The sequence below is a fragment of the Malus sylvestris genome, chromosome 11, assembly GCF_916048215.2.
Source record: "Malus sylvestris chromosome 11, drMalSylv7.2, whole genome shotgun sequence".
Lineage (NCBI taxonomy): Eukaryota > Viridiplantae > Streptophyta > Magnoliopsida > Rosales > Rosaceae > Malus > Malus sylvestris.
In genome coordinates this window covers 23103822-23131075 of record NC_062270.1, presented here as the reverse complement: position 1 = coordinate 23131075, position 27254 = coordinate 23103822, and the positions used below count along the sequence as shown (strand labels likewise).

At 38.3% G+C, this 27254-nt stretch overlaps 1 protein-coding gene across 6 annotated transcripts in view; it reads left to right on the top strand.

Moving 5' to 3' along the window:
* The window catches only part of LOC126591366 (pentatricopeptide repeat-containing protein At1g62350), a 39186-nt gene extending 23962 nt beyond the window's left edge, over nt 1-15224 (top strand). For all 6 annotated transcript variants that reach the window (XM_050257033.1, XM_050257030.1, XM_050257032.1 and 3 more), the window contains exons 8-22: nt 356-433; nt 616-671; nt 761-830; nt 1169-1256; nt 8798-9041; nt 10356-10577; nt 11142-11489; nt 12033-12082; nt 12275-12335; nt 12422-12505; nt 13242-13355; nt 13449-13618; nt 14073-14142; nt 14345-14551; nt 14726-15224. In XM_050257033.1, the coding sequence (XP_050112990.1) occupies nt 356-433; nt 616-671; nt 761-830; nt 1169-1256; nt 8798-9041; nt 10356-10577; nt 11142-11489; nt 12033-12082; nt 12275-12335; nt 12422-12505; nt 13242-13355; nt 13449-13618; nt 14073-14142; nt 14345-14551; nt 14726-14911 (2048 nt within the window). In that variant the 3' untranslated portion in view covers nt 14912-15224. The remainder of the gene's footprint in view (nt 1-355; nt 434-615; nt 672-760; nt 831-1168; nt 1257-8797; nt 9042-10355; nt 10578-11141; nt 11490-12032; nt 12083-12274; nt 12336-12421; nt 12506-13241; nt 13356-13448; nt 13619-14072; nt 14143-14344; nt 14552-14725) is intronic.
* The last annotated feature ends 12030 nt before the right edge of the window (nt 15225-27254 follow it).

The following is a 27254-nucleotide window of genomic DNA, read 5'->3' as shown; positions in this document are numbered from 1 at the left end:
CTTACTCTGTCTCCATAAACTATCGTACGTCGTACCCTTTCCCATTTTATTTACTGACTGGACGCTTTGTCTCTTTGTCAGTGCATTACACTCATATCTGAGTATGATTAGAATACAATTGTTGTGATATTGGCTATGCAGAAGTCAAGATACTCCTTCACATACCAGTGTGGAGACATCATTAGTACAAACTGTTAATCCTAATTGCCTATGAAACTATTTGGAAGCACAAGTCTGGGAATTTACTCATTAAGTCATTATATTGGGAGATATACCAAAAGAAAGATGGTGTAAAAACATATTTTTGAGCATTATACTATACAGTTTTATAATCTGTAATTTATTTGTCTAATAGGTACGAAAGCTGAAGGAATTTTGCGACAGTCTGCAGATGTTGAAGAGGTAGAACGTAGAGTACAAGATTATGAGCAAGGTATCCATTTTATTCAAGTTGAAAATATCTGCTTCATTCAATTTGGTGATTGCTTTGAATGGCTTTAGTGGATCTTAAAATACATAATAGATCCCGTTGTGCCAATAGCTCATGCCCTCAATTTTCTTGGAAGTATACATTGATTTCCAGCTTAGTGTCCTAACTGTTTTTGATGTTTGAAGGCAAGACTGAATTTGATCCGGACGAGGACGCTCATGTTGTTGGTGATTGTGTCAAGGTACTTTCCCAAAATTTGTTTGGTGTCATTTGCTGTCCGGTATGAATAATGCTTTATTTCAATATTTACTCAATCTGTTTGATCTACAGCATGTTCTGAGAGAACTGCCTTCATCTCCAGTACCAGCATCTTGCTGCACTGCATTGCTAGAGGCTTATAGTAAGTTTATCTTTATGTTATGCCTTGTGAATTCATAAATTAATTAATGGGCTCTTTGTTTATCTGGGGAGTTAAGTAACTGGAAAATTTGTGAGATTGTACAACCACATACTGCATAGAAAAGATTGACCATCAGTCTCCTGCGCAGTTATCCATTTGGACATATTAAATAATACTTTTATGCACGATTCAGAGATTTGTACCAAGTCTCCATGTCAAATTTTCTGTCAACTGATAGTTTCCTCAAGTTTCTGGATTTATTTGCACAAATTGATCAATTTATATTATTGTAATGGAATAAAAAAATTTACTGTTTGCTTTGTGTTCTCTTTAACTAGAAATTGATCGAAAGGAAGCTCGGATTAATGCAATACGCTCTTCAATATTGGAGACATTTCCCGAGCCAAACCGCCGTTTATTACAGAGGTAACCTTCTCGTACATGATGTGAGATGTCTTCTTCCATTCTACGTTCTGAGTCCTACTCATAATGTTTGAGACACCTACTTCTGTAGTGCACTTGTACTTAATGCATGAGTTTTAAGGGAACGAGATATCTCATATGTTGGCAAGGAAGGCATGCACAATAGTTTGAAAGGTGATGCATAAAACAATATATGAAGCAAGGATGAAGATGTTAGGGTCAGTTGAAATATCCATAGTGATATTGAGGATTCAAGGATATATTCATTGAAATATGGTTAAAAATTATGAATACAACGGATACTTGTTTTAGAAGTTGGAAATGAAACATTAGGAAATGTTAATCTAATTAGTAGAACGTCATTTAAACATGTATATTGTATAGCATACTGTTCATAAATTATATGACATGTAAAATCAAAAGCGTTCGCATTCTGAGCATGAATTTGTACAATTTTTTTGCTATCTATTTTATTTTAGATTTATTTCAAGTTGTCTTTGGTATGTCTGAAATGTATTAACTTCAATAATTTTAATAATAGTTCTGTGTTGAATTGCCAAAACAGTCCTAGTCTGTAGAATATTATAAATAAGATCTGGCTATAATGTGGACCTGAGGACCATGAAAAATAGGCTTAAATGTTAAAATGGTCCTTGTCTTTTAGTCATCGGGTCAATTTAGGCCTTGTGTTTTCAACTTGGCCAATTTGGTCCTTGTGTTTATCTCCGTTAGCCAATTAAGGACATTTCCATCTAATTTCTGTAAATTTTTTTTTATAAATTATTATAAACATTTATAAAATTATAATTTAGTTGATTTAAAAATTTAAAAATGAAATAAAATAAAAAATTAAAAGAAAAATTATTCTCCTTCCAACTCTCCAACCTCCTCCCTAACATTACCCCCTCTCTTTTCTATGTCACAACCTTAATCATTTTTCAGATTGGAAGTTTTATTTCTTATAAGGCTCATCCTTAAGTCCTTACCTTTTTGCGTTGGTAATGGATGAGTTAACAGGACATATTCAAGATGATATTCCTTGGTGTATGCTTTTCGCAGACGATATAGTGTTGATAGATGAAACTCAGGAAGGGGTAAATGCAAAGCTTAACCTTTGGAGAGAAGTGTTGGAATCTAAAGGTCTTCGCCTAAGCCGATCAAAGACAGAATATATGGAGTGCAAGTTCAGTGCAAATGGAGGCCAAAACGAGTTAGGGGTGAGGATCGGAGATCAAGAAATACCAAAGAGCGACCGTTTTCGTTACCTAGGATCTATCTTGCAAAAGAACGGAGAATTAGATGAAGATCTCAACCATAGAATACAAGCTGGATGGATGAAGTGGAAGAGTGCATCCGGCGTGTTATGTGACCGTCGTAGGCCACTGAAGCTCAAGGGAAAATTTTATAGGACGGCAATAAGGCCAGCGATGTTGTATGGCACAGAATGTTGGGCGGTGAAGCATCAACACGTACACAAAATGGGTGTAGCGGAGATGAGGATGCTTCGTTGGATGTGTGGGCACACGAGAAAGGATAAGATTAGGAATGAGGATATCCGGGGTAAAGTAGGAGTAGCCGAAATTGAAGGAAAGATGAGAGAAAATCGGTTACGGTGGTTTGGACATGTGCAAAGAAGGCCTACTGACGCTCCGATTAGAAGATGCGACTATGGGACAGAGGTTCAGGGTCGAAGGGGTAGAGGAAGACCTAGGAAAACTTTGGAAGAGACTCTAAGAAAAGACTTAGAGTACTTGGATCTAACGAAGGACATGACACAGGATCGAGCACAATGGCGTTCTAAGATTCATATAGCCGATCCCACTCAGTGACTTGGATTTTCCAAGTCTCCAACCGAGAAGTTTTCCTCACTCGGAAAATTAAGGGAACACTACCCCAACCTACATGCTCCACTCAGAAAGCTTCAACATACAAGCTTCAACAAAAGAAAATTCAAAGAACTTAGCGAAGAAGGCTTTGGTGTTTTTAACACAGTACGTTGAAATGAAGGAAAGCTTATTTATTGATATCCCCAATAAGCTACAAATATGTACATATACATGAGTCAAAATAAACACACAAGAGGGAGCCTTCATAAAGGTTGCTTAGGAGAAGTCTCAGCAGTCGGTAGAGCCCCAGAAAGAGAAGGCACCGGAGGGGGATCATTTGGAGCCTCAGTACTGGACAGAACCCTAGAAGGAGGAGGCATCAGAGGTTGATCATTTGGAGCTTCATTACGCGGTACAGCCCCAGAAGACGAAGGCAATAAATGCCTTTGGAACAAACCCACAAATCTCTGATGATCAAGTAAAACCTGACCATCAGTTTCCTTCATCTGGTCAAGCTTCCTCTTCATGTTTGTAGCATAGTCATGTGCGAGCCGGTGCAACTGTTTATTCTCATGCTTGAGCCCTCTAATCTCCTGTTTGAGACTCATCACTTCAGCCGCCAATGATTCAACTTGGCGGGTTCGAGCAAATAGGCGTTGGGCCATATTAGACACAGAACCTGCACACTGAACACTGAGAGCCAGCGAATCCTTAACAGCTAACTCATCAGACCGTTTGGAAAGTAGTCTGTTATCTTTGGGAGTGAGAAGGTTCCTGGACACCACCGCAGCGGTCATATCATTCTTCATCACGGAATCCCCAACGGTAAGAGGACCAGTAGGGGAGACGAAGGATGGGCGCCATATGTTGTCTGGAGAAGGCGGGGCTGCCTCTTCAACAAGGTTCAAGTCAAAACGACGGTCGGAGGGGCCAGACATTTTCAAAGTTGTTGAAGAGAGAAGAGGTCGGACAAATCAAGATCTTAGAAGTGCAAGAATGAAGCTTCTACTGGTGGAGATTCAAGTGTGCTTTGGAACTTAATGCCAGCCCCTATAAAAATCTGCACTCGACGGAGCTTCAGAAATCGAAGAGGCGCCTGCTCAGAAATCGAAGAGGCGTTTGCTTTCTCAAAAGCTGGGCTGCTTAGAGATCACGAGGGTTGATCTCAGAAATCGAAGAGGCGTTTGCTTTCTCAAAAGTTGGGCTGCTCAAAGACCACGAAGGCCGATCTCAGAAATCGAAGAGGCGCTCGCTTTCTCAAAAGCTGGGCTACCCAGAGACCACGAGGGCCGATCTCAGAAATCGAAGAGGCACCTACTTTTCCAGCCTTGTCAGCACCTGTCACACGCACACTCAGCTTTGCGGAAATTATGGGCATTCTGTCGAAGACTTCTGGGGAAGTAGAAAACACATGAATCTTACTGTTCAATCACCCACTTCCCACACGCAACAATAGCTCATGGGTACCACAGATAACTTTGCCAAAGTTGAGCACGTGAAGCTTGCAGCTCCCACTACATCGCTCTGACCAAGAAGGGTAAAAGAATAGCAAAGAAACAGCACTAACAAAGTTTAGACCCATAAATTTTGAAGGTCTAGCTACCATATTATTACCCACAAGGGTAAAGGAACAGTACCACTGCTGGATAATTGGAAAGTCCCTGTGTGTCAACCTCTGTGCTTCGTGGCAAGGTAGACTAGCAAACATGCCCAACCTTTACTCACATTCGAGAAAACACTCCCAATAAGATTGCTTGCTCCAAAATCGAAGAGGCACCGTCCTCCGAATCTCGAGAGCCAGACTCCCAACATGACTACTTTCTTAAAAATCGAAGAGAGGGTAAAGGAACAGTACCATTGCTGGATAATTGGAAAGTCCCTGTGTGTCAACCTCTGTGCTTCGTGGCAAGGTAGACTAGCAAACATGCCCAACCTTTACTCACATTCGAGAAAACACTCCCAACAAGATTGCTTGCTCCAAAATCGAAGAGGCACCGCCCTCCGAATCTCGAATCTCGAGAGCCAGACTCCCAACATGATTACTTTCTCAAAAATCGAAGAGACTGCTCCCCGAATCTTCGAGAGCCAGACCCCCAGCATGATTGCTTTCTCAAAAATCGATGAGGCATCGTTCTCCGAATCAATCGAAGAGGCGCTCGCTTTCTCAAAAGCTGGGCTGCTCAGAGACCACGAGGGCCGATCTCAGAAATCGAAGAGGCACCTACTTTTCTAGCCTTGTCAGCACCTGTCACACGCACACTCAGCTTTGCAGAAATTATGGGCATTCTGTCGAAGACTTCTGGTGAAGTAGAAAGCACATGAATCTTACTGTTCAATCACCCACTTCCCACACGCAACAATAGCTCATGGGTACCACAGATAACTTTGCCAAAGTTCTCTGCCAAAGTTGAGCACGTGAAGCTTGCAGCTCCCACTACATCGCTCTGACCAAGAAAGGTAAAAGAATAGCAAAGAAACAGCACTAACAAAGTTTAGACACATAAATTTTGAAGGTCTAGCTACCATATTATTACCCACAAGGGTAAAAGAACAGTACCACTGCTGGATAATTGGAAAGTCCCTGTGTGTCAACCTCTGTGCTTCGTGGCAAGGTAGACTAGCAAACATGCCCAACCTTTACTCACATTCGAGAAAACACTCCCAACAAGATTGCTTGCTCCAAAATCGAAGAGGCACCGTCCTCCGAATCTCGAGAGCCAAACTCCCAACATGACTACTTTCTCAAAATCGAAGAGAGGGTAAAGGAACAGTACCATTGCTGGATAATTGGAAAGTCCCTGTGTGTCAACCTTTGTGCTTCGTGGCAAGGTAGACTAGCAAACATGCCCAACCTTTACTCACATTCGAGACAACACTCCCAACAAGATTGCTTGCTCCAAAATCGAAGAGGCACCGCCCTCCGAATCTCGAGAGCCAGACTCCCAACATGATTACTTCCTCAAAAATCGAAGAGACACTGCTCTCCGAATCTCGAGAGCCAGACCCCCAGCATGATTGCTTTCTCAAAAATCGAAGAGGCATCGTTCTCCGAATCTCGAGAGCCAGATACCACAGACCACTTTTTTCAAAGTGCTCTGACAGAGTTAAAACATGTGAAACTGGCAGCTCCCACTACTGTGCTATGACCAAGCAGGGTAAAGGAATAGCATTACTACTTGTTGTTAGGGAGACTCCTATATATGTCGACCTCCATCCCCAACGGACAGGCAGACCTGCAAAAATGCTCAACCCTTCATCATATCTGAGAGGGCACTCCCAACGAAGCCTTTCGAAATATTCAGCTTTCTTTCCCCCCGATAATACCTCTGCAAACAAGCTATACTAGAGCAAGAATATCTCATATCATCAGGGTTAAAAGCAAGAGTATCCCATATCATGCTTTTTCCCTGTCTTTTCCTTTGGCCTTGTTTTTACCTGCAAGACAAGGAGAAAGAGAGCAATCAGTCAGCACTTGGAATCAAGCTTCCAGCCAGGAACTGACTGCCTGGAACCCCTTACCTGATTACTTACCTGGCATTGCTCTCGAGTACTCATCTTCAACATCTTATGTTTCCAGGGAAGATTCCGCATCTGCTTGAGGAACAGATAGGGCAAGTGCGAAGGATACAAGGAAGCATGTGGAGACAAGCGTAACAGCACACGTGCCGATACATCCATTACTCTGTCAAAAGCAAAAGTATCCCATATCAGCAGGGTGGAACGTACTCTAGATTTGATGGACTTGTTTTGACCCTCAAATTCTCCAGTCGGCCTTGTACTCTGGAGGAAACCAGAAAACCCTTCAGCTCAGTTCAAGAATAAGCCTGTGGAAAGTTACTTCTTCAAAAGCAAAAGTATCTCATATCATCTCTTCTCATTTTTCTTCTCTTTATCCTTCATGCTGCTGCAAGATGGGGAGAAGGTGAACAATCAGTCGGAGCTCTGATTGCTTACCTTGTCTGTCACCTCTTTCAGCAGACCCCCTAGCTCGGCAACTTGGGGGACTCCTACTACATGGTTTGTATCGCGCTTGACCAAGCCTGAAACTACAAGTAAGCTTCAAGTGAAATTGATACATTACCTTGTGCATCTCCACCAGTTAAAGATACCACCCCTGGATGGAGGAAGAGTACTTCCAGAGAAGATGCCACATCTACCTATGAGACAGATAAGGCAAGTCAAGACGACACCACACTCCGATACTTAGAAGTTTCGTGATTACGAGATCATTCTCCCATAATATTTCCTAATGTCATTTGTAATAAATCATTCACTTGTACTCACTAAAGGAGAGCTTGAACCTATGTACTTGTGTAAACCCTTCACAATTAATGAGAACTCTTCTATTCCGTGGACGTAGCCAATCTGGGTGAACCACGTACATCTTGTGTTTGCTTTCCTATCTCTATCCATTTATATACTTATCCACACTAATGACCGGAGCAATCTAGCGAAGATCACAAAAAGCGACCGTTTTCGCTACCTAGGATCTATCTTGCAAGAGAACGGAGAATTAGATGGAGATCTCAACCATAGAATACGAGCTGGATGGATGAAGTGTAAGAGTGCATCCGGCGTGTTGTGTGACCGTCGTAGGCCACTGAAGCTTAAGGGAAAATTTTATAGGACGGCAATAAGGCCAGCGATGTTGTATGGCACAGAATGTTGGGCGGTGAAGCATCAACACGTACACAAAATGGGTGTAGCGGAGATGAGGATGCTTCGTGGGATGTGTGGGCACACGAGAAATGATAAGATTGGGAATGAGGATATCCGAGGTAAAGTAGGAGTAGCTGAAATTGTAGGAAAGATGAGAGAAAATCGGCTCCGGTGATTTGGACATGTGCAAAGAAGGCCGACTGACGCTCCGGTTCAAAGATGTGACTACGGGACAGAGGTTCAGGGCCGAAGGGGTAGAGGAAGACCTAGGAAAACTTTGGAAGAGACTCTAAGAAAAGACTTAGAGTACTTGGATCTAACGAGGACATGACACAAAACCGAGCGCAATGGTGTTCTAGGATTCATATAGCCGACCCCATTTAGTGGGAAAAGGCTTTGTTGTTGTTTGTATGTGTTATTTCTCATTGATTTGCATTTTTTTGTAAAGAGAAAGGGTAATTATTGCTCATATGATTTTTCTTATGAATTTTTTTAAAAGAGATTGAATGAAATGCCCTTAATTGGCTCACAGAGACAAACACAAGGACTAAATTAGCCAAATCGAAAACATGGGGACTAAATTGGCCATATGACTATAACACATGGACCATTTTGACATTTAAGCCTGAAAAATATGTTACAAAGAAGTTTGACATGATGTGATTGAAAATATATTAAACAATGTTATGGCCCTAGTTACTGATGTTTCAGTAGTGGAAGTAATATGGGCATGTAGATTGCAACAAAGTCCATCCCAATATTAAAATCTTATTCCCTTCTATTTCAGTATCTGGTGCTTCAAATCTTGGCATATTGGTGAAATGTTGGACTGATGTTTCGACATATTTATCCATATAAAAGTTAATGTTTTCTTACTAGACAGTTTATGCAAGAGCCTCTGTTGAATGTTAGGTTGTTACTTTGGGAAACAAAATTTTAGCCACTTTGAGTATATCATATTGTAGAGACCACTCTTTCCCATGGACATGCATTCTATTAACGATTATGCTAAACAATCATATTGGTCTATAACTTGCTTTTCTCCTTTTCTTTTTGCAGAATTTTGAAGATGATGCATACCATATCTTCTCACTCTCATGAGAATCGGATGACTCCATCTGCAGTTGCTGCATGCATGGCACCCTTGCTCTTACGCCCTCTATTAGCTGGTGAATGTGAGCTGGATGATGACTTTGATATTAATGGTGATAATTCAACCCAACTTATTGCTGCTGCAAATGCTGCTAATAATGCTCAAGCTATCATCACAACTCTTTTGGAGGAGTATGAAAACGTTTTTCATGTAAGACACTGCATAGTTGGTTTATACATTGTGTTCTTGCTATTTCATAAGGTGGATCCTGGATTTATAATTCTCATTCTTTCAAACTGTATAACTTCACTTATTCCAATCAACTATAGTATTCAGCGCAACGTGTTAGGATATCTACTCTCCTTTTAACATCTCTTTTGCTGTGGAATGGGGGTACCATGGGCTTAGTGAAGATTGCTTGAACTAATGAAGGAGATAAGTTTGGTACTGGTACAAGTCATAGGTGCACAGTCATAACAACCCAGACTTCGTTTTTCCTCGGAACTATATCTTGAATAAGTTGATAGAATCATTGTAGTAAGTTTGTGTGGTGTTAGGTTGATAATCTTGTTTGATGTTAAATCCATTTATATATCCAAGTGTGTTCTAGGGAGCACTAGAGAAACTTAAGCTATTCAGTGGTGGTTTAGGCTGGGGTGGGGGTTGTGTAGAGTGATTAGGAGCACGGAAGATTTTATGTTAAGCCTCCACCAGATTGGACATACTAGTATTTTGGATGGGACTTAATGATATGGTAAATGCATTGGCTCATCTTTGCTTGATCTAGAACAAGATCCAGTCTTTATGAGTAATGGATTACCTGCTTATTGACATGTTAGTACTATATCATAGGTAAGGTCTGATATGTTGTATCCATGACATGGTGAGAGTGCCTGCTTGAGATGACATCCAACTCTAAAGTGTCTTTATGAATGATAGAAAAAATTGGATGCAGTTCTAGTTGTTGAAGAATTGGTTTGAGGTGCATCAGCTGAAGAAGAACAAAGGTTTTGTAGTTAAATTTGCCTTCCTCCTTGTCTAATGTTATGTGTCTAGTCGGAGATAAATGCCTATGGGGGTTCAACTGCAATTCTTGCATTTCGCAGTATGAGATAGGAGTTTCATTATTGGGATTAGTGGGTGCCATGCTATTTTATCCTTTGAGAGAGATATCAATATCTATTTTTGTAGGATCCTTTTACACCTCACTCTGAAAAGCACTCAAATAATTTACTTCATTTTACTTTAACTGTTTGAACGTTTTGTTTGTTTGGATGTTTCTCTGGACTGCATGGCTAGTTGTCAATTCGATGACATCTCTAGTAAGTTTAATACAAACTACATGATATATTGTTTAAACACGAATTGAGATGAAACGCATCATTCATGAATGATGAAACTTTTGCTGACACTGATTCTTATGGTCTTCCTTTACATGCTATTTACAAAGTCTCGAAATCTTAAGTTCATGTTAGATTTTTCAATTATGCAAAGTGGTCTTTACTTGTTGGGCTCTTGTTTCAGGATGAAAATCTTCTAAGGTGTTCCATCTCTGCTGATTCTCGAATTGAGAATAGTGGGAGTGAAGATTCATCTGATGATGAAAATCTTGATCTGAAAGACAATGGTTACCATGACGCAGAAAATGAAGTTGATCTAGAAACAGATGATGATCCGGATAGAGTCCATAGTGGAAAGTTGAGTGAAAGCAGTGGTTATGCTGGCAGTGACCTCTATGATTATAAGGTTCTCTCCCTCCGTTTCTCTCTCACTCACTCACTCCACAGTGCTTGTGTTATGCTCTGATTTGTGTATGGTTTTAAGAATTTTTTATGTGTGTGTGTATATATATACTAATGAAGGGATTAGAGTCTTTCTCCTGTACGACATTAGTAGGTTATGCCTTCCTATGCCACTGATTGCATTGACTTTCACGTAATTGACTCCAGCAATTGCTGTGGGGTCCTCTATGAGTTATATGATGTCGTACAAAAAGTTATATTTCATTAGTTTGATACAAACACCTGGAAGATTTTTGTAACATTACGTTGGTTCCAACATGATACTGCTAATAGATCTGTGTCACTGTTACCCCTTTTGTTTATTTATTTATTTATATTTTTTTTCCCATAACCTTGGTCTTTGATTAGCTCTTGGGTCTTTAGGAGTCGAAGGGACGTACCAAGTCAATTAACTTATATGCAAGTTCCTGATTTTGCCTATTTGATCTGATTTTCTTCTCTGTTGAAATGTTCAACTGCGTGAGTTATAATATTTCTGATTGACATGTAAATTGGTGTCCTCAAACAGGCGTTCGGGGTTGATGATTCAGATGTTGGATCACCTAAAGGAAATCATGCGTCAGCTCAGAGTTCAAGTTCATATGTTCCTCAACCCATCAGAGATCCAAATGTTGGAGTCGTGGAAAGAGGAAGCAAACCAAAAAAAGAAAATGAAAATGTAATTAGTGAGACAGAAACACCAAGTGCGTCACCTGCTGGAGATTCTTACAGATCAATGGGAGAGATTCTGTCAGTAGTGGATCCAGGGCATCATTTACTGGTTCCTGGACTTGATTCAGGAACTGCGAAGACAGCGGCTAAAGTTACAGGCTCCAATCATAATGCAAAGCGATCGGCATTTTGGGGAAGAAGCAATGTGAGTTGTCATTTTTTGTTATCTTTTATTATCTTAAGTTGATTTTCGGGTTAACCCAGTTAACAAGCAGCAGATAAATTATATGTTAATCAGTGAAGAAGCGGTTTCATTTAGCTGATGTTCAATAATCAAACTTGATAGCTCTTTCTTTATTTTAAAGTCAAATTAACTCTGCATGAGAGAGAGATGTGGATCCCCTAATGTTTTAGACAAAAAAGAGAGATGGATCCTTTTCTATTGGGTTTAATTCTTTGCATTGAGTACAGACAATGATTTATTGGATACCTCCTGAAACTGTATGGCTTCATTATCAAGAAGCTTGTGCATATTTATTAGTTTGTTGATTTTTAATGTCCTCTTCTTTTCTTATTTTCAAGGTGAATTTGCAGTCTAGATATTATTTTTAGGTTTTAGTCAGTATTTGACGTGATAGCCTTATATTTGAGCATACCCTTTGTTTTAGGAGATAATAGCTTAGCCGGCATTTACAGTTTTGTTTTAAAATCCAGTGACATCTGATATTCTTCATTAATTGTTGTACAGGCAAGAAAGACACCGTCAATGGAATCAGTTGATTCTTCTGGAGAGGAAGAGTAAGTTACTCATAATATGCATTTGTAGTTTTGTACTTTGTTTTAGCAACAGGCTTAATGCTCATGAAATATATGGACGTGCTACCTTTTGTTTAAAGCTTCACAACTTTCATGTAGCTGTTAAGAAATCTGATATGTGCTGTAAGTTATATGGTACTTTTAGTAAGTGAAATAATTTGGTTGTTTTTTTAGGCTTTCAATTCAGAGGCTTGAGATTGCGAAAAACGACTTGCAGCACAGGATTGCGAAAGAGGTAGCTATGCTTCTGCTTGACTTATTGTAATGTCAAATCATAGAAACTGGTACTTATACTAACCGGATTAGACACTCATGTTATAGGCAAGAGGAAATGCAATATTACAAGCTAGTTTGGAGAGAAGGAAGCAAGCTTTACATGAGCGCCGCTTGGCACTGGAACAAGATGTATGTTCATGAAAAAAATTCCAGATTAATTTTCTTCCTCCGTCCCCGTTTATTTAAGGACCTGACTAGATAATAGAAGGAAGGGAACAACAAAAGAATGTGTGAATATATTTTTGCCTGCATTCGGTGATGTTGTGGGGTTTACTCCTGTTTGACACTGGGAGGGTTTGCTTCTGAATTTCCTTTACATGAGTGCAAATGAAAGACAACCCTTTTTGACTTTTTAAACTGATACACTTTTGTAGTGGTAATGATAGCTCATAACTACACCCTCTGTTCTGTGGCTTACAAAGGCAATTAGACAGAGCAAAATTGCTGGTTCTGTTCAGTTGCATAGGCGACTGGCTAACATTCGTGTACAACATTTTTTATTTTATTTTTTGACAAGTAACATAAGAAATTACAGGTTTTGTGTTTTCATTTTCTCAATCATTTTATATTTGATAAGTAAGGGTGCCACTTGATTGAGTTACACAATTATACTTGATGTTAAAACCTCCTCACTGTTTTTTCAGTGGAAAACCTGCTTACTGTTGATCAAAGGAAAATAAAATCTCCTTACTACTCTATTATTAGTTTCTAGATTGTCAATGTGGGAGCTAGATCTTAAGGTGTGAACGTGTATAGTATTTAATGACATCTATTGGTAGTACTTTGTATCTTACAAGTAATTTTCCTCTTTGCTTTTTGGCTGCGTATAAGATCTTCGATTAACTATCTGGAAATGATAATATAGGTTTCAAGATTGCAAGAGCAGCTACAAGCTGAACGAGATCTTAGAGCAGCATTAGAGGTTGGTTTGAGCATGTCTTCTGGACAGTTGGCCAGTTCACGTGGCATGGATTCTAAGGTTTGTATAGATTGTAAAGGATTAGTTTTATTTTAATTCTTTTTCATATCATTTATCCAAGCCAGATTCTTATGATTAAATTCTGGTTTGAAGACACGGGCTGAGCTTGAGGAGATAGCTCTTGCTGAAGCAGATGTGGCCAGGTTGAAGCAGAAAGTTGCAGAACTTCACCATCAACTTAATCAACAGCGACAGCATCATTATGGTTCTCTCTCTGATGCTTGTGACCGTTATCAAAATGGCCAAAATCATAATTCCCAACAGTGAGTGTGCAGAACCCACCATTTTCTCAAAAGAATAAAAAAAAAAAAGAAAAAGACGTAATCATCTTATATGATTGAATTTTTCTCTAAAAAAGTAAAAATTGGGAAATGATTTTTTCACACCCATTTGAGTCTTTGACCTGCACTCTGCTAAATTCTGTCCCCTGATTCTCTTGATTTATCCAATCCAGAAAGAGGACGAGGTGTAGAAATCAGTCCCCAAAAAATCGGGGGTTGAAAAGGGGAGTGCAGAAATCAGTCCCCTAAAATTCGGGTTGCAATCCCCTAAAATTCGGGTTGCTTTAGTTAACCCAAGGCTTCTTAACATTGCAGAGTACATTGCTATATGATTGAGGGATTCATCAATGCAATTTGCAGAGCTTTAATACTACTAGGAATTTGTTTGGTTCAGGTCAAGAAGTTCTTATGATTTTAAATTGTTTACTTTCTGCAGGAGGTTTCTTCAGCAAGATTTTGATGCAACCCTTGCCTTCTGTAATCATGAAAGGAAACAAAGGAATGAGGTGAGGTGTTATGTTTTTCTATCTTCGATAGTTCATGCTTCATATTGGGAAGCATTCCTACTTGGATATTTTCCAGTGATTTGCAAAATGTTGTTTACTTGGCGTTGCTCTTCCTTGATATCGTTACTCTACCTATGTCCCTCACATTTTTATTTCAATTCTGTCCTTAACAATCCAGTACTCCTTGACTATTTTGCTACAGGAGAGTTTGCTGGGGGAAGATTGGAGGACTATCAAGGGCCAAATTTTAGCATCTGGCAGCAGTGTAAGGCAGCCTTCTAGGAAGCAATTCATGGATCCGGCTAGCATAAGTGAATCAAAAAGTACTGATGCATCGAAAAGTTTGTCTGTTGATGAGCTTTCTGCTGTTGATTCTGTGTCCATGCCATCGACTTCAAGAGCACCAGAGGCAAGCGTTTCTATTTTTCTGCGACTGTCATTTCTAGTTTGTGGTTGAGCTTCTCTCTAAAAATTAAAATTTTGCTATTTAGTATCTTTGAAACCTTATCTTGTATTAACTCTGGAATGGTTCCCGCCAAATTCAAACAATTGTAACGTATTGAAGTTGTGACTATGGTTCCAGGTGGTGGATTATCCAAGGCATCCATCAACAGCATCTTCTGCCTTGGTAGAATTAACAACTCGTCTTGATTTCTTCAAGGAAAGACGTTCTCAGCTGATGGAACAGCTTCATAATCTTGATTTAAATTATGGCACGACATCTTTGCAAGACTCTGTTTATAGACCATCGTCCCCACCGTGGAATTGACTGGCGGAGGAAATTGAGTTGGAAGAAGAATGCCGGATGCCTTCCTGTATATTCTTTGATAATGTTTGCATATAAATAGTCATGTGGTGCTCTTGTTCGATATTGAAAGTTGCTCGTTTTTCATTTCTTAGTGAGAGGAAGTGAACGGAATTTCGGTGAGAAGTGTTTTCTCTTTGTTATATGTATTGATGATTCCTTTTGTTGTTGACAAGGACCCTGTAACTGTAAACAAATCTGTCTTCTGTTGTTGTGTCCATAGGTGGGGTAATGTTATTGAACGATAATATTTTTAGTCAGCTACTTTTTGAGGTCACTTCACATATTTCTTACTGCATTACTTGTTTTTAATCTTAGTTTTCTATTACAAATCCAAGGGTCTTTCTATATGGCAGTACTTTCTCCTGACTCATTTGATCGACAGACCACTGCTGTGATTAATCTCGGATCGGTTATGAAATCGGAAAGCTTGTTAGGTGGCTGTTTGGGCGGGGTTAGGCGGGACTAGGCGAGGTTAGGAGAGACTAGGAGGAGCAAGGCGGGCTGCGCGGGGCTGGGAGAGGCCATGTGAAGGAGAGCCGGAATCTGAAAATTTTTAGTGCAGAGTTGACGGACGGGCACAAAGTCGTGGAGAAAATGATGAGTTGGCTCTTTAATATAATGCTTGACGTCGTCGTTTTATACTTCTTTCTTTTGCTGACTTTTTTTCTTTCATTATTTAATTTTTTTTTTCTCACTTATAAGGCCCACCATCTTTCTCTGTAACTTTTTTTTTATTATCCCATTCTTATCCTTTTAGTGCCTCGCCCGTTTTCCACTAGATTATTAACCTAAAACTCCCACCTCATGTAATATATACTAGCATTTGGCTACATATTTTGTGTGTATGAATACATTTTTTTAGAAAATGAGGAGAGAGGGAGAGAGAGAGAGAACGTGGGGGAGTGAGAGGTTTTTGTTTTTGGTTTTTTATTTTTTTTACTTTTTTATTTTTATAGAAATATTAGAAGTATTTTAATATCGCTTGTAGGTGAGGTTTTAATAAAAAAGGGTAAAATTTGGACCTATGAAATTACATTATTGCCCATCATTTTGTTTGTTTGATAGAAGACTAATTTGTCTTTTCATCCTCTTTTGGTTGACAAATAGGGTTTTTATTAATTAGTAGAGATAAATATGATTTTTTTTTAAGATTTATTATATATAAGTATATGTTGTTATTTATTTTGTGCCATATTACTGTATTGGTATATATAATGTAGTAATTTAATTAATTTATATGAAAATTATTCAAATTCGCTTAGTTCGCCTAGCCCACCGCCTGATTAGCGCCTAGCATCTTTTAGAACCATGGTCATGTCTGCTGGAGATAGTTTAGTTTACAATGTTGCTAACATCTCAAGCTGAAACAATTCGCTTCCTAATGCCTCTGCTAACCCATACACAAACAATCAAGTCCATGATGCTTCAATCGTCCCAGGGAACAATAACGCTCTAATTGTTGGATCCCCTCCCACCATGGATCAGATATAGGTGATTTTCTAACATTAGCTTCTTTGTTGATGAACTACAGAGGACCAATAAGGCTTCTCAGACGGAGAACCACTCAAACTTTGTTGACATCGAGAGGCGAATAAAGCCTTTGGAGAACTCTAGCAGGACTACTCTACAAACCCAAGTCCTTGTATTTGGATTTGGGAACTTGAGTACTATAACTCCAGATGGACATCTAATTGCGTCAACATCCATTCAGGCTCTAGCTGGGATTATTGATTCGAACGCGTGCGCAAGACAACGTGATGGCCAAATTATCAACCATACCTCTGTAGGCGTGACTCAAACCCGATGCACCTCTGATCCCTTGGACACTACAAGAGCCCCACCATCTTAACTTCGATGATCTGGATTCGTCAGAAGAGCAAGAGTGGCATAAATTACTAAATCGAGATGTTTTTAGGGATGCTCCGAGGGACACTCAAAATCACCTCCCCAGTAAGGCTGTTGATAGGAGCATATTTATGCGACTTAGTTAGCTTGTTTACTTGCATATATGTTGTTAGTTCTTACTTATTATAATGTTTTAAGCTATTTTCGTGTGTTTGTAGGTCCAAATGACAAAGTTGGTAAGAAAGTGCATTTTGGAGCATTTTGGAGCATTTTAGAGCAGTTTTGGGCTGGAATGGATAGCTTACATATGGAGCACAAGGAATAGATGAATTTGAAGACCAAGATGTCAAGGAATGTACTAAAGAGTTGAAGAAATAAATCCAAGACAAAGAAGATAAGGAATATGTGAACACGGAAAATTCCTGAAACAAAAGAGACAAGAACAACGTGCACAAAATAATATTTGTGTTTGATGATTTTGGGTTACAATCTCTCTCAAATTTGATCCTCTGATTCGATCTCCGTAAGGTGTTGATTTATGGATGTTTCGTTGATCCAAGGGCCGTTGAGGCTTGATCTTGGATGAACTGTTGGAAGTTTCTTCAAGGGGTCGTGGGCTTAATCTTTGAAGGTGGATTTGAGCGGATCTTCAAAGAGCCGTTGGGGCTTGATCTTGAGGATGAGTGTTTCTTCAAGGGCCGTTAAGGTTTGATCTTGAATAACAGTGATGAACGGATCTTCAAGGGCTTTTGGGCTTGATCTTGAAGAACGGTTGGATGTGTGGATTTGTTGATGTTGTTGATCCAAGGGCCGTCGGGGCTTGATCTTGGATGAACGGATCTTCAAGGGCTTTTGGGCTTGATCTTAAAGATGGATGATTGTTGATCCAAAGGCCGTCGGGGCTTGATCTTGGGATGAGCAGTTGTGTGGATTTGTTGATGTTGTTCATCCAAAGGGCCATTGGGGCTTGATCTTAGGATGAACAGTTGTGTAGATTTATTGATGTTGTTGATCCAAAGGGCCGTTGGGGCTTAATCTTAGGATGAACAGATGATGAACGATAAATACTTTCTTCAAGGGCCGTCGGGGCTTGATCTTGAATTGGTGGAAGTTCTTCAAGGGCCTTTGGGGCTTGATCTTGAAGGAACAGTTGTGTGGATTTGGTGATGTTGTTGATCCAAAAGGGTCGTCGAGGCTTGATCTTAGGATGAACAGATGTGTGGATTTGTTGAACACTTTCTTCAAGGGCCGTCGAGGCTTGATCTTGAATTGGTGGAAGTTCTTCAAGGGTCGTTGGGGCTTGATCTTGAAGGAGGATTTGACGAAGAACGAAGAGGGCTTTTTTGATCCTTCGGGATTCTTAGGAATTTGGGAGGTTGGATGCTTGAAAGCTTTAGAGTTTCAAAGCTTCAAGGATTTTGGATGAGTGGGGAGTATTCTCTTCCATTTTGGGAGTAGAGAAATGTATTTGTGAATTGGTTGATGATACCTTGATGTAGAAGCCTATTTATAGGCTTTGAGAATGAATCACCACCACAAAATATTTTTTTCTTTTCCAAGCACCATTGCCTAATTTCCCACTTAATACAATTTTAAACTTGAAGTGGTAATTTTATGGCCTAATTTTCCACTTAATATCATTTTAAACTTGATATGTGCATGCTTTGTCATTGCCCAAAATGAGAAGAAAACCTTGTTTTGATCTTCAATGGATTGAAATGTGCTTGCCTTGTCATTGCCCAAAATGAGAAGAAAAACTTGTGTAATCCTCCAAGGGTATTTCTTTTTGAAGGGAAAATTATGAGATTCTAGAATGGGATTTCATAATGACTATCATGCATATACAAATCAAAATTTAATATACGAAAGCAGCGGAAGCATTTATAACATATTATCAAAGCTATAGTCATGCAAATCCCCTTCAAGGTTCATAGGTTTATATATAATGCATCAAAACAATTTTTAGAATCAAGAACAAAGTGAAGGTTAGTCTTATACCTCTTGATCTAGACTTAAGACCAAGGATGGACCACCTCCAAGGCCTTTGCTCCTTGAAATCCTTGAGCCTAGCTTCCCTCCTTGCCTCCTCCACTTTGTTACAATGAGTGCTCCTAGGTTCTCTTCAAGTTCCCAAAGTAGGAAACCTCTAAAGATCCTCACCCACTAGTGTAGTGAGAAGGATGAAGGAATAACCAAAAGGGTGTAAGAGATGTTAGTAAAAACCCCCCTTTGGTGGCCGGCCTTTGTGGTTCAAGATGGCTATTTTCTTTTGCCTCTTTTGTTGTTCAAAACTCACAAAAAAACCCTAATGAACAATATCTTATAAAGTTGCTTATATAGACAAAAAGAAAACCTAGTCAACACTTGACTAAATATCTTTCCAAAACCCACATAATATGGCCGGCCCTCTTGTGTTGTTTTTGGGCTTTGGGCTTTTAATATTTCAAGTCATCCAATGCTTGAATAAAAGCCCAATGGGTTTATGCCCAATGGGCCTAATTAAACCCGAACGTTTCTTTAAGCCCAAAACGATCTTTATCGCTTTTATGATTTCTTTAGACTTTTCTAAATTAATCACAACACATAATTAATCCAATTAATTGTTTCCATCATCCATTAGTTACTCACTACAATAGTGTTGTGGTGAACAATCTTTTAGGTTCTAATTAGCAAGGCAGTGAGGTGATTGGCATTAATCCAATTGCTTATATTTAATTCAATCACTTAGTGAATTAAAACCTCATTTTAATTCACCTTTCTTCTTTGACGACTACATCTAATCATCTAGAAGAACTCACAAGCTATGAGTGACATCTAACCATATGTCATAGCTACCCAAGCTAATGTAGAAGTTTATTCAAAGAACCTAGTTAGTTGGAATTACAATGTAATTCAATCCTTCTCTAATACAATACTCTCAATCACATCATTAGGGTATGGATATTTCATGTCAAACCTCTAATGTGATTATTCCTTCTTATATGATCCAATTGAGTCGTATAGGAACACTTTCCTTTATTACGCTCGACACTTCAGCCGAAGATTCCCGAATCATATCTTAGAGTATTCTTCCTCTCTTATCGAGGATTAGAGATTCCTTGTTGCGCATACACTTGCCTTCATGACTAAGTGGCTTAACCCCAATTATGCCGTGGACACCCTCGAATGGGGAGACTTTGACATAATCAAAGATTAAGTACTTAACCACAAGACAACGACGATGCCTCAGGTCTAAGGATTACTTACATCTTTCCAACCATTAGAGTTACTTGCTTGACATGTGAGTAGACCTCCATGCAAGTACTCCCGTTCGATTGTGTTCAGTGAACTCATTCCCTTAATGAGCACCTACATACTTGTCTTAGTGTCACAACACGAATGGGTTGAGACTTTCCATCCTTCCAATTGAAGCGGACACAGCATGTACTGGTCTAAGCATTGTCAGTATCCCTCCGACAATCCAATGACCAGGAACCTTTTTGGACATCTGTTTATGTGAAGAAGGTCTCTGTAGTCTAACATCATTAGATTACTTCTTCAATCGATCCATTGTCCATGGATTCACTATTCAGGACATATTTCGTTTATTGAGATAGTCCTAATTAGTATCTTTGCCATTTGATGTATAAGAATCATCCATACATCGATTCATTTGTCCTGAAAGATTTCTTCCAAAGATTGACTTTCAGGGCATATTTCCAACACTTTTTATTTTGTTGAGTCACACACCATGTGTACAATTTGTATGACACGTGGCATATGCCATGTATGCCTTGACACGTCAAAATTTTAATGCGTTGGTGAACATTTATTTCACCGCAATTTCGATGTCTACATAATCAACTCAAAAGAAGGAGATATTATCCAAACTGCCTTATCTTATCCAAAACCTTATCCAACCTTATCTTATCCAAACTAACCTTATCTTATCTTATTCTTTCCTAATCTAACCTTATCTTATCTTATTCAAATCAGTTTGTGCCTTGATTCTAGACATTTATAAGGGATAATTATGCATTTAAAATACATATTTCAGATTCTAGAACCCTTATCCCTTATGTGCCGCATATATGCCCTCTCCTTGGTGATTTAGGAATTGTAATCCTTCTCTGAACCCATGTCGTATATCCTTGTCCTTTTAGGTTCAGAAATTTGTGCTAAAACATCCTTTCTAGAAGCTTTAAAACCTGCCGCACCTTTCTAGCCTAATCCCCCTTGGTTTCTGATTGTTTTAACCCATTCCACTTGGGTTTTGGTTACACAATCCTATTCCTACTCAACCTTATGCCGTGCCTAGCCTATAAATACATCATTCTGCGAACAAATCAGATCACCACCCTCTACCATATATTTCTACACCACGCACCCATATATTCAGATACAATTCACAGAGATTCATCAAGTGCTTGCAAGGAAGGAAGTAAGGAGCTTTGTGCTGTGGCTTGCAATCCAAGGAGGGTTCGAAATCTACCATTGGAGTTGCTGGGACGTTCCTAGTTCTTTTTATCCCTAGATTTGTTTCAATGTTTGTTTTAATTTGGTTTTATGTTTTCAATGACATGAGGAACTAATTTCTTTTTAGTTGGAGGTGAATTTGAAGCCATGATTATATGCTTTATATGAATTGATTACATCCAGTTATTGTTTCTCGAGTCTTGAATGTGATTTGCTTATCTGAGTTATTAAAACTTGTTTATGTATGTTGATTGAGGATGCATACTTAATTTGCATGCATGAACTTGATGCTAGAGTATAAGAGAGTTTCACCTAATCGTTATGAACTTATATTCACAAGTAGTAAAAGTCACTAGTCATGATTGTGTTAAGTAAGTCCTAGGCAAGAGTATCATGCTTTTCATAGTTACGAATGTCTCATCAATGCTTATGGTTTTCAAGGAACTTAATGACCTTTGATATGTCTTTTTATCATGCTTTTCACAGTTAGGGGACTTGAGGATGATAGTTTGGTTGCGATGTGTATTCCATCCAATTCAATGAATTAAGGAAAATTTGATGGTTAATTTGTGCTATCACGGTTAACTTGGGGTGTTGTCATTCATGGTTTAAAGGAATAATAACTGGAAATTGGTTTGTTTGCATATTTCATGTGTGGAGAAGGACCTTCTAACTAGCCTTTCACCCTTTTCAATTCACCAAATTCATTTTTATAAAGTGTTTTATGCAAAGTTTCTGTTTTAAGTTTTAAATTCGTAAAAAACAATCCCCCATTCATTAAGTCTTGTTAGTTGAGTCATAATCTGTTTTCTTTTAGTCTTTTGAGTCAAGTTAAGTCTTATTTTCGTCAAAATCACTTGTTAGGTCTAGAATTGAGTCTTTTTTATTGTTTGTTGCTGTTTTGAGTGTTTTGAGTCTATAGAGTCTAGTTTAGTGTTTTTGAATCTTATTTGTGTTGATTAGCAGCCCTAGTTAATCCCCGGTCTAGAACGATCCCTACTAGCTTAATACTACAATTACATGTTTAATAGGGTTTAATTTGTGTGTCGAGTTAATTTTCACATCAGTTGTCGCTAAAGATAGAGATCCTATTTCTTCAACAATCGAATTTGCACCTTCTCTAGAGAAGTTCACTTAACCCATGTTTAAGTACTTCAACAACGATTCTGGCCCGAACTACCATGTCATTTATTGTTAGAATGTTATGGCTCTATACAACAATAAGAACGCATGGATGTGCAAGATGTTCCCATCTACCTTGGAGGGACATGCTATAAGATAGTTCTCAAAATTGTCAGCCCGCATAGTTCTTATAATTGCCAGCCCACATCTTTGATAGTTACGACCTTACTAACATCTTCCCTATTACTTACTATGTCTATTGTGATGTCCGCAATGTCATGAGGCCATTTTTCAACATGAGCACTCAAACTATGAATGAGATTTTTATAGCATACCTAAAACGATCTTGTGCGGAATTGGTTGAGATCGAAAAGCTGGATGACAGACTCGCTACAATGGATTTCAAGCAAGGGCTATGTCTACTTGCCTCTCTCCTAGAAGAATAAGAAAAAGTACGATTACGACACCCTAGTAGAATGCTTTGATATTGTTGATGGTATCACCGACTAGGACGATAGAGCTTGGAAGAAAAACTCTGACACAATTCATGAAAGAAGGTCCGCTCAAAGAAGAGATGACCGAGACACCCCACCTCATTTCCTCTTCAGAATGACAAGAGAGGACGCAAGGATAAGCCAGCTCTTCCCAAGCTAAAATAGTACATTGCTTTAAACATTACCATCAACAACGCCCTTCATAGCATCAAGGATAAACTCTTCCTAAAAAAGCCCAAACTTAATTGACTAGTATGTCCAACTAGTCAAAGTCTACGCATATAAGTCTCACAACAACAATCCCCAAACTTGAACACATTCACATATCAGTTCATTGTGCAAACAATAGTGACAAAGCAATTATGAATTAAAGTATGTTGGATTGACTAGTCAAACTCACCAATCAACTATGTACATATTCATTAGTTAACTAAACACAAACCTATCAATCAAACTTAGTTTAATACAAGTTATCCTAGTCAATAACAATTCAATTCATTACTCATAATATGTAGTGTAAACTTAGTCGCAAACACATATCAAATAGCAACCCATAGGATGCATGTAACAAGTGCTAATAAACAAGATACATGGACAAGTTCAAGTAACAAAGAACATAAGAAGTTTTTGACCTGACCCACCTCTGAGTTTAAAAAATTGGGGACTCCATCGAGTCTAATCCACTAGTGCAAATAAGAGTCATACAAGGTCAAGCTCATTTTCTAGATCTAATCTATAAAGAAGCTTTACCTTTGTATAAACTTACTTTGCAAGAGATGGAGACATCTTTAATCTTCCTAAGAGGGCAACTACATCCCTTGAGCTCATCTTCTTATGGCACCGAGACCAAAATGATTCATGTAGAATGATATGATGATGATGATATGAGATGTCGATTCAAATGACAAGTCAGTTTCTCCAGTCAAACAGTTGAAGCAAGAAAACTGATGTGAATCCAACCTAGGTCTATATGAAGATTTGAAACTTAAAAATCTAGACTATGAACATTGCAAACCTTTTTCAGAGATAATGTGAGTGAGTTAGCATAAGATTAAAGACATGAAAAAATATATGCAAATTGGGTTTCTAGTAAAGGACAAGAGAGGAAACTTCAAGCTTTTACACCACTCTCTAAAATCTAAACCCTCTAACCAACCACGAACTATGTAAATGATATGTAGCCGTGGATTAAAAAAAAAAATCAATTTCTTCAACCAAGCATTAAGGATTGAAGAAATTAACTGAGAATCCTCCCTATAAAGGTCTATTAAAAAAGATTTTGAAATAAGATTGAGATCAAAGATCGGAGCAAGCATTTTTATGAATAATTTTAAGAATATTCAATGAAGAACTTTTATCTAGAAAATGATTTGCTCCTTCTACGGTTTCTAGGCTAGAGAGGAAAAAGAAAGACACTATCACTTTGAAGATGAAGTTGGAAATCCCAAAAAAATGAAATCCCAAAAAACAAAAGACCACCACACAAGGCTTTTATCAAAATTTTTTTTTTTGTTTTGGTTCAGTTGGAGTACCACAAGGACATGTGTCAAATGAAAAGCAATCTAAAAAGATCAATGGTGAAAAACTTACACTCGGGTAAAAGGTGTCAGTCAACCCGTCTACCTTAAATTGTGTGCCCAACTCTCATGAAAACAATGAGCAATTTTGACAGGACAACTTCACTAGTCAAAATGTTTAAGAAATTTAAACGTAAAATGCATATGCATGTACAAACCTTACTTGAGTTGAGGCAACACCATTTGCACTTTGATCTTTCATAACCCAGACTTTAGACTCAAGTATCCTAAGGTCTCATATAAGGAAAATAGATCTAAAGAGCATGTGTGGTACATAATTACAGGATTTACAAGGAAAGCCAAAAACAACTAACTCTAGATACTTCACAAAGTATAATTATATTCTCAATGATAGATTGAGAACCCCGAGTCATTAACTAGTATTTGAAACAAAATAAAACAAAACAAAATCAGAAACAAAATAAAAGAAACAAACGGCAACAAAGGGGAATATAAGCAATTTTGCTTATCCCCAACAACAACTCCAAAATTTGATGTAACTAATGCTAGGGGTGGGTTGGAAAAACTGAAAACCGAAAACAACTGGACTGAAAACCGAACTGGGGCCTAAAAAACCGAACCGAACCAAAGTTCCATTATTTTATTAATTAATAATTCTATCTAAGAACGATGTCATTTACCTCTCGAAGTGCAACCCTACGCATCCTGATTCCTCTCTCCCATTTTCCCAATTCGACTTCGCGCAGTCCTCTGAGCCTCATCTTTTAGACTCTCTCTCGGTCTTCAATCACTTTCTCAAAGACTCAAATTCTTTGTCTCTCATTCCTAGCGGCGACCCGCGACGGCGCGACCCTTCTCAGTTCTCACTCTCAAACTCTTAGCAAAAGGTTAGTCTCACACTCTCACTTCTTATAATTTAGATTGATGCATGCAGAATCGGAGAATACCCATGTTTCAGAATTTGTAATATTTGATTAATTATTCTTTGTCTTGATTGAAGATTTTGATGGTTTTCTAGGATTTTGAGAACTTGTTTGTGGGTATTGCTTTGAATTTTAGATGTATATATACACAATAAAACTATTGGTGGTTACTGTTATCTGATTTCATGCTCTGCACTCTTGTTTTAAGTTCATCCAAATCATTCCTCGAAATTTATACTCACGGGAGAGGTTTACAATTTACACTATGTATTTTGGAATCTTATAGGAATCTATAACTGGTCTTTTATTATGCAATTATGTGGACCAATATGCAGAACCATAATTACAGTAAAAATATATTCCTTCGATCACAATATTACCCATCAACAACAATTTTATCTTATTTTTAGCATATTTGATCTTCCAAGAGAGAATTAAGATATAAAATGAATGACGGTTTGTATTGAGGGCATTAAACGTGAAGTAATCACAGAGATATGAAATGTAGAGAGGTGTGAACAGATGAGGGTTTTCTTTTATGTTCTTTCCTTGTTGGTTATACATGTTGATTTTTATTTGATGTTAAAGTTATTAACTGCATCAAAATGAATGGTTGGTTTGGCATAAACCAAGTCATTAACTGCATCAGAATGAGTGGAAAATCGGAGATAGGGTCATGACTGGTTGGTTTTTCCTCTTCATGTAAAACGATACTTGTTGTGTCTGTCTGGTAGATATGTTAAACCAGAGTGCCTTCAAGTCAGATTTTGTTGGGGGGGGTGGTTTAGTGTTAAGTGGAATTTACATATCATTTGATATATGCTTGATTTCATTTGGTTTATCACGGTATACACCTCATAGGTATGTTCTGTCTTATTCTTGCTGCATTTTTGTATCATTGGCCTTGAAAAATGATCACATTTTTTAAATCATAATTTTTTAACTTTTATATCAATAACCGAATATGCACCAATTGGAATCTGTATAAGTTTGTAGTACTAACTACTATCCTCTTATTATTTTGTGTGAATTAGATGAAGTCAAATGCTTCAAAGGTCTCAAGGGTCTCAAGCTCAAGTTCAAACTCAATGAAATCAAAATCAAATAGCCCTCAAGATCAAACGAACTTTGAATGTTTATTTTAATTGTCTTTGATTCTATTAGAAATTTGGAATGCTTATTTTATCTATGTTGAAATGGGACTTTGATTTTATTTATACTTCTCTAGATGTATTACAAAATGGCTGCAAATTGTTTTCTTTCAATTTTTTTTTGCTATGGGAAAAGAAAAAAAAAATACCGAACTGGCCCGAAACTGAATCGAGAAAAATTGAACCGAATACAGATCAAATCGAATACAAATCGACAGAAAACAAAATCGAACAGTAATTTTGGTTCGGTTTCCAGTTTTGGCAAAAAACCGAACGGAACCGAACCGAACGCACCCCTAACTAATGCACAAATTAAATCCTACAAAAGATGTGATTGTAGTACAATCAAGTAGGGATCGTTCTATTTCGAATATTTGAAGCATTGTTCTAAAAATCCCCGCCTAGCGCCGCCTAGGCCCCGCCTAACGCCGCCTAGGCCCCGCCTAGGCGCTAGGCCCCAGCCCACCGCCCCGATTAATGCCTAGGCCCCATCCCACCGCCTAGACCACCTAGGCACCCGCCTAGCCCGCCTAGGCACCCACCTAAACCCGCCTAGGTTGCAACTCACTTAGACAGAAAATACATAACTTTCATTTTGCATTTTGTTTTTTTCCAATAAATTGTAAGAGACTTGTTGCATACTTGAATGAACAAACATTATATCCTTATTTCACATGTTTTCATTATGTTCCAATACTTCATGATATATATATGCATTCTATTTTGTAGTTTATGATGAAATTATATATATTTCAAGTAGAAGCAGACACTTATTT